The 8,458-nt window shown below is 41.1% G+C and overlaps 1 protein-coding gene across 1 annotated transcript; it reads left to right on the forward strand.

The window, feature by feature from the left end:
* The first annotated feature begins 322 nt into the window (after positions 1-322).
* On the forward strand, positions 323-5,395 carry LOC117663182 (uncharacterized). The gene is made up of 2 exons (XM_060688078.2): positions 323-560; positions 1,584-5,395. The coding sequence occupies exon 2, from the start codon at positions 2,364-2,366 to the stop codon at positions 4,062-4,064; it is 1,701 nt and encodes a 566-aa protein (XP_060544061.2). The 5' UTR covers positions 323-560; positions 1,584-2,363; the 3' UTR covers positions 4,065-5,395.
* Positions 5,396-8,458: the final 3,063 nt, after the last annotated feature.

Raw genomic sequence — 8,458 nt, forward strand, 5'->3', positions numbered from 1 at the left:
GAGCCTTGATAGTACAGTGCTTTAGTGCACCCTGTTATTAACACAGCTGCCTGCAATTTCTGCTGGTTCGAATCTCTCCAAGGCTCAAGGTTGACTCAGCCTTCCATCCTTTCTAAGGTAGGTGAAATGAGAACCCAGTTTGTGGGGGCAATAAGCTGACTTTGTATAAAATATACAAAAGAATGAAGGCTTAATGCATTGTAAGCCACCCTGAGTCTCCGGAGAAGGGCGGCATATAAATCAAATTTAAAAAAAAAAAAAAATGAGAACATCCTCAAACGTCTTAGGGTAGGACGAGCATGTTCTTCTGCCTTATGTCGCTAGATGGCGCGCTACTGGGAAACAATACCCGGTACAGCGGCGACCGAGCTTTTCTAGGGAAGGGGCAGAGGCTGAGATTGAACGGGTTGAAGTAATAGAGTATCGGATTGCTAGAGAGGATGTGGAGGAGAGGAGGCGAAGGGCAGAGGGAACTTCCTCTTCCGGCTGACCCACGGGAGGAAAATGGCGTCGCTGGTTCCTCTTGTGCTGTTTCAAGGGGTCGAAGCGGCTCCTGGGAGGTGAGCGGAGGGAAAGTCGGAGGAGAAGCCGGGAGGAAGTCGGGCCTTTGGCTTTCTTTCCTCCACGGCGTATGAAGCAGAGGAAGCAACGAGCGTGACTCGTGTTGGCTGCTGCATATTCTTTTTCTCCCCAAATGTAATTCCTCTGAGGCTGCAGAATTTAAAACTGCTGCCTTCGATTTTCTGCTGGGAGATTTAAAGAAATCTTTATAAATGTTTTCATATTTCTAAACCGCCCATCTCCCTCACCCTTCACGTAACGCTTGATTCCGTGTGATTTTATTGACATGTTTTATTCCTGGCAAGTGAGGAGTTTTATGGACAAAAGAGACGTTTTAAATTTTGCATAGGATTTTGTCATCTGTTAATGGCCCCAGATTTCTAAACTTAGATCAAACAGATGAGCAAATGCACTTCTGAGGCATTTTGCACATGAAGATGCACATAGATTGTCTAATGTTGCCAGGTGTCCACTATTTGAGCGGACAGTCCGCTTTTTTCACATTATGTTCACTATTTTTTTTTCACAAAATAGTGGACATTTTTTCTATTCAAAAGCTTTATGATGAAATTAAAATGTAATTTAATATTTTACATATTATTATAATATATTTGATGTTTTGAATTTTAAGTAAAGTTTTGAAGTGATTATTTTAATACATGTTAAAATGTTTGTAAGAAAATATATAATTTAATTGTAAATTTTTATTTTTTTTTTACTACTTAACACCCCCACCCCCACCCCCGCTTGTCCGCTATTTTTTGGAAGCAGACCTGGCAACCCTAAGATTGTCTACATACATAAATTTGTAGGTTTGTATTTCTGTGTCCCTTCCAGCTCTTTTCTGATTGATTGATTGATTGATTGAAAAAGAGAATCTTATGATCAAGTCAATATTTGAACTTGGATCTTGCTAATTTTCTATATGCCAAATGCATCATAATTAATATTAGATGTGAAACTGGAATTTTGGTGTTTGTTTTTTCATGCTAATGTATGGAGATTTTTTGCTTCTTTCACAGGTCCTGCAGCCATTTTTTAAACAATGAAACTAGCCCATTACTGTGAATCTTACAGACAAAGAGGATGCCAAGAAGAGCACGCTGGGCAACAGAGAATGAGAAGCAGCATTAAAATCCAAAATGAACCATCAGTCAAAATCTTTTTTCAATTCCTCTTGAAAGGGTAAAAAGTCTTCTTCCTCCGCAAATGGAAGAAAAGGGGGAGAATAACAATAACAAAGTTTTCAGTTGGGAAAAATAGAGTATATGGAGCTTAGGAAGACATTCAAGGAGGAAAATATTCAAATAAAGAAAAAGTGGGAAGTACCTGAAAGTCAGTGGGAAGAAAAAGGTCCAGATGGCCAAAATGGGCATGTATTAATGAAAGCATTTATGGAAGGAAAGAGTGGCTTGAATAAAAGAACCTCCAAGTAAGAGATCAGAAATATATTTGGCCTTCTCAAGAATCCAAGAATATCAGTGTTGGAAAACCCCCAGAGACTGCCTATTGTGAGAAAAACAGATTGCAGATCACGGCTGATTATACATAACAGGATCCACCCAGTGAAAAACGATTCAAATGTTTAGAGTGCGGCAAAAGCTTTACTCGGAAAAGCTTCCTCATAATTCATGGAAGGACTGATACCGAACAGAAACTCTACCAGTGCTTCCAAGGCAACAAAAGATTAAGCATGAACACCAATGTGAGAAACAAGAGGACTCACACTGGGGAGAAACTCTTTTGAGTGTCCTGATTGTGGGAAAAGTTTATCTCGGAATTCTGACCTGGTGATACATCAGATGACTCACATGGGAGAGAGACCATATGAATGTCCGGATTGTGGGAAAAGCTTCAAGGAGAATTCCAAGCTTGTGATACATCGGAGGATTCACACAGGAGAAAAACCATATGATTGTTCAGATTGTGGGAAAAGTTTCAATTGGAATTCTGAGTTGGAAATACACCAGAGGACTCACACGGGGGAGAAACCATATGAGTGTCCTGATTGTGGGAAAGGTTTCTCTCGGAATTCCGACTTGGTGAAACATCAGAGGACTCACACTGGAGAGAAACCATATAAATGTTGTGATTGTGGGAAAAGTTTCAGTCATAATTCGTATCTGGTGAAACACCAGAGGACTCACAAGGGAGATAAACAGTTTGAGTGTTCAGATTGTGGAAAAGGATTCAATTGGAATTCAGAACTGGTTATACACCAGAGGATTCACACAGGAGAAAAACCATATAAGTGTCTGGAGTGTGGTAAACGTTTCATTCAAAATTCCCACCTGATTATACACCAGAGGACTCACACAGGAGAGAAACCATATAAGTGTCCAGATTGTGGGAAACATTTCACTAGGAATTCTGACATGGTGATACACCAGAGGACCCACACAGGAGAGAAACCATATAAGTGTGCAGATTGTGGGAAACATTTCACTCGGAATTCTGACATGGTGAAACATCAGAAAACACATACAGAAGAGAAAGCATATAAATGTTGTGATTGTGGAAAAAGTTTCAGTCAGAATTCCTACCTGGTGAAACACCAGAGGACTCACACGAGAGAGAAACCATATAAGTGTGCAGATTGTGAGGAAAGCTTCCATCGGAATTCTCATCTGGTGGTACACCAGAGAACTCACACAGGGGACAAAGTGTATCAATGTCCGGATTGTGGTAAAGGTTTCACTCGGAATTCTAACCTGGTGATGCACCAATTGACTCATACAGGAGAAAAATTATATGAGTGTCTATTTTGTGGGAAAAGTTTCTTTCGGAATTCGAACTTGGTGATTCACCAGAGGACTCACACGGGAGAGAAACCATATGAATGTCCTGATTGTGGGAAAAGTTTCAGTCAGACTTCCAACCTGGTGAAACACCAGAGAACTCACACAGGAGGAAAACCCTATGAGTGCCTTGATTGTGGGAAAAGATTCAGTTGGAATTTGCACCTTGTGACACACCAGAAAACTCACACAGGAGAGAAACTGTTTGAGTGTCCAGAGTGTGGGAAAAATTTCAGTTACAAGTCTGAACTGATAAAACACCAAAAAACTCACAGAGAAAAGAGACTGTATGAGTGTGTGGATTGTGGGAAATGTTTCACTCAGAATTCCAAGCTGGTGATTCACCAGAAAATTCATACTAGAGCGAAACCCTATAAGTGTCCGGATTGTGAGAAATGTTTCAGTCAGAGTTACTACTTGGTGAAACACCAGAGGATTCACACAGGTGAAAAAACGTATCAGTGTCCAGATTGTGGGAAAGGTTTCAGTCAGAATTCCTACCTGGTGAAACACCAGAGGACTCACACAGGAGAAAAACCATATGAGTGTCTCGAATGTGGGAAAAGTTTTAGCTGGAATTCCAATTTGGTGATACATCAGAGGACTCACACAGGAGAGAAACCATTTGAGTGTCCAGATTGTGGAAAAGATTTCAGTAATAGATTTAGCCTTCTAAATCATGTAAGGTTACACATAGGAGAATAACCACCGCCCTGAGTCCTTCAGGAGTAGGGCAGTATAGAAATCAAATCAAATAAATAAAATAAATAAATAAACCATTTATATACCCAGATTGTAGACAGCGTTTTGCTCAAAAGTCCTCTCTTATCACACAAGAGATTTCACTTGAAGCAAAATTTGATGTGCGTAGAGGAATCTTGAATTTCATTTCTTGTCTCTTATGGAAGCGCAGCTGAGCAATTAACCATGTAATTTTTTGCATGATTCTTTTTAGTGAAACATGTCTTAGATAGTTCCCTTTCATGGAGTTGAGGGGAACTGCCATGCTGGGCCAGAGAAAGCAAGGTTGGATCTCTATTAATTTGCCACCTTTAGTTATTTCTACATATAATAAAGGGGGATATAAATATGTTTGTATGCATTTTTACTTAATTTGAAAATCCATTTGGCAGCTAAAGTCATGGTTATTCCACATAGTTTACAGCAATAAAGCCTTAGTACAGAAACCAATAAACTCCATATATTGCAAATGGCAAAATGCAAAGCCTCCGCATTTAACATGTACTTATTTATTTTATTTATTTATTGGCTCAATTTATATGCCGCCCTTCTCCGGAGACTCAGGGTGGCTTACAATGCGTTAAGCACTAGCCTTCATACTTTTGTATATACCTGCTTAGTAGGGCTTTCGGGGCCCCCTAAGCGGTGTTCCTTTTTATACAAAGTCAGCTTATTGCCCACACAATCCGGGTCCTCATTTTACCTACCTCGGAAGGATGGAAGGCTGAGTCAACCTTGAGCCTGGTGAGATTTGAACTTGTAGTAATTGCAGACAGCTGGTGTTACTTAACAGCACTTTAATCTGCTGCGCCACCAAGGCTTTTGTTAAATGCATACTGGCTGCAAAGTATCCCAATCCCAATCATGTGATAACTGCATTGGCTGCAAGTTTGAGTACCAGTCATAAACCTACTTTTTCAGTGCTGGTATAACTTTGAACAGTAACTTAACTAGGCATTCGGTAAATGAGGATTACTTGTATATTTGCAGTATACTAACTGGCTTTAATAATGGAAACTGCCCAGAGGCATTTACTGTCACTGCGTTCTTGTATTTACCAGCTGAGCTCATTATTTCTGGACTGTCAGACTTTCCGTAGCTTGCCAAGAATTGTTATCAGTAAGCAAAACTGCGCATGTCCACCCACATTCCTTCACATTCTCTTTCCTTTGTTCTCCTACCAGAGAGGTCCGCCTGGGAAATAGCCGGCACGAACTATTTCAAAATGTAACTTTTAGATTGGTGAGACTTGATATGACCCAAAGGGCTAATCAATAAATAAAAATTGAATTGAATTGATTAGTGAGATGTTTTATTATTTTCTTTATAACAAATAAATGAGTTTTCTTAGAAGATATGTTCTTCGGGTTTGTTTTCTTAAAGTATACTCGCAGGGAAAGGTCTCGATCCATCTCCTCTAATCAGGGTGATTATCCCAAAAGCAGAATGGGATTAATCAACGCCCTGACATTTACTATGAGATGTGTGGCAAATAAATAAATAAACAAATATCAATCTACTATTGTTTCTGAAAGATTAATAATCACATCCATTGATGGAGTTGCAGTTTAGGCTATCACAAATATATATATAAGCATGGCAGCCTATATTTTAAAAAATACAAGCTACCCACAAATATTTTCACATCACAAAAGCTGATCTTTCTAACCAGAAATGCACTGATCAGAGTAAACATTCCTCTACTCTTTTGGTTTTATTCAACTAGCCAAGAGAAATGTTCTTTAATATTTTGTGTAAGTTTGACTCAAGAAGAATATTGCTTTCTATGATTTAGGAAGTTTTTCTCATGACCAACATTTCAGTTACTGCTCCCCATTCCTATATTATTTCTTTTGAGAAGGGGAAAGAATTTTCACTTGATCAAATCTGAGATAATCCTGGTACAGAATGGGATTCTAGTTTATCAATAGATATTAATCTGTTATCAGTTATTCTCTCTCAACTATCATAGAATTAAAGTATACATATATTTTTTGTCTCATTACAATATAACCATTAAAAGGTACATTATGCTTTAACACAAGAATTTTACATATAAGGTAGTGCTAAATGTATTAAAATCATGCTTTCCATCCATACTTATCCTGCAAATACAGGGCCCTTCTAGCAAAGTTGGAATTGGGATGCTCTGGGAATTCCAAAAAGGGGGTTCTTGCTTTTGTTTAATTTAGAAGATAACCAAGGTACCTGGCCTTACTAATTTTGTTCATTTCTTGTGCCATTCTTCCTCAAAACTGGTAATCTTTCTCCTTGCGAGGAGTTAAATTATAGAATTTAATCTCAGGAGTAGCAACAATATAAATTTGATAATTAAGGAAATGTATAGACCTTCAGTGCCTTGTAGATGGGCTGCGTCAGCGGGGCCGTTTTTTGGATTCATCTGTTTTTCCTCTAATTTATTTAAAATATTTATGTAGCCATTCATGTTATAACAAACTCAGGGCCACTCCCAATCAGTAATTAACTTAAAACCCATATTAAAATCAAATGCATATAAACAAACGCCTGGCTCTAAATCAAGTTTCTGGTGGGCAGGCGCCTTTTCTTATCCCAATGCTTAATGGAAAAGCTACATCTTCCATGCTTTATGGAAGACTAGGAGGATATAGGCCTGCCAAACTTCAGGGGAAAGAGTGTCTCATAAGGCAGGAGCTGCAACGGAAAAGGCTCACTTCCTAGCTCCTGTTTGATGGCAATATTTAAGAGAAGTGGCTAGAAGTGTTCCCATCCTATCTGACCTGGAAGAACACAAATGGATGCAAAAATAATAAACATGGGAGAATAGTGACAGATATCCTGGTGGCTCGGTGGTTAGAATGCAGTATTATTGGCTGACTCTACCCAGAGCCTGAAATCTGATCCTGACTGGGCTCTAGGTTAGCTCAGCCTTCCATCTTTTTGAGATTGGTAAAATGAGGACCAACTTTTTGGGGACCAAATGAGGACCAACTTTTTTGGGGACAATATGTTGACACTATAAACCAGGGGTGTCAAACTCAATTTCATTGAGGGCCACGTGAGCATTATGGTTGCCCTCAAAGGACCAGTTGTATGTAACACAATGGCCAGTGTACGTGGCTGGGGAGAAGTGACTGACTAGTCATGGCCTGGTTGCCGCAACTGGTTGGGTGTGGCTGTGTGGCATGGCCGGTGCTGACTCAGGACAATCGGGTCGGGACGGAACAAATGGCTCTGCCTAACTTGATGTGGGGACAATTCGATGTCTCACAAGCTCCTCACCTCCCCAAACTGCTGGCAGCCAAGTGTACGTACAAGCACAGAGCATCTTCTAATTTTGGAGGATTTTATCCACAGAGGCAGGAGAGTGCCTTCTCCCCAAGCCCAGGCATGATTGACAGTTTGCAAGCTCAGAAATGGATAAAAATCTCCAAGCTTGGAATGGTGTGTGTGTGTGTTTATGTGGGTGCAGAGCATGCCAAAGGAGATGTTCTTTCCCCGATCCTAGACATCGTTGGCATTTCCCTGTCCTGTACCCCTTCCCAGCAAAGCAGGAGGCGGAGGACGATGCTGCTGTGCATGGACGCGCAGATGAGAAAGTTTGCAGGAAGCAGTTTCCTCCGAGATCAACTTTTGCCTTGACAGATCTCTGAAGAGCAAGAGGAGGAGGCAGGGTAGCAGCACTCCCTGGTCCTGCATGAGGGAGGCTGGCCATTCTCGAAAGGGAATCCCCATTTCCAATCATTTGTGGTAAGGATGCTGGCTTGTAGAGGCATCCTTCACTCACGTAGCGATCTGTCAAGGCAGAAGTTGGACTCAGAGGAATCTGCTTCCTGCAAACTTTCTCCTCCATGCTTCCACATGCAGCAGTGTCATTTTCCGCCTCTTGTGGGGTGCCAGGCCAGGATGGGAGGGGGGATCTGGAGGTCTCCAGTGGAGGAAGGTGAGACCATGGTGAGTGCCAAAGCTTCATCCACCAGAGGAGCCTCACCGTCCCTCTCAGGCGATGCGGAGGACCCCCGGATGGCGGTGTGGGCTGACTCCAGGACACTGCAACTGTCACAAATATAAGTCAATTGCCAAGCACTCCTATTTGATCACGTGACCATGGGCACGCCGCAATGGTGGTGTGAAAAATGGTCAGTCACTTTTTTCAATGTCGTCGTAACCTCAGATGGTCACTAAAGTGTTGTAAAGGATTACTCGTACATAATTGGGTATTAAAGGAAATAAGGATTCTCCTAGCAGTTTCATGTAGATGTTAAAATGCAGTAACGAAAGGCTTGAGCCCCAGGGCACCCCAAATTGCAGGGGCCAAGACCCCTCTTCTACACACACGGACTGGAACCAGGCAGTCAGCCGTTCCCCAAAAATGGTCT

This window comes from Pantherophis guttatus, chromosome 2 (assembly GCF_059756535.1).
Source record: "Pantherophis guttatus breed Tessera chromosome 2, ASM5975653v1, whole genome shotgun sequence".
Lineage (NCBI taxonomy): Eukaryota > Metazoa > Chordata > Lepidosauria > Squamata > Colubridae > Pantherophis > Pantherophis guttatus.

Coding starts and splice junctions, on each gene's coding strand:
- LOC117663182 (XM_060688078.2), top strand. CDS start 2,364: ATGACTCACATGGGAGAGAGACCATATGAATGTCCGGATTGTGGGAAA.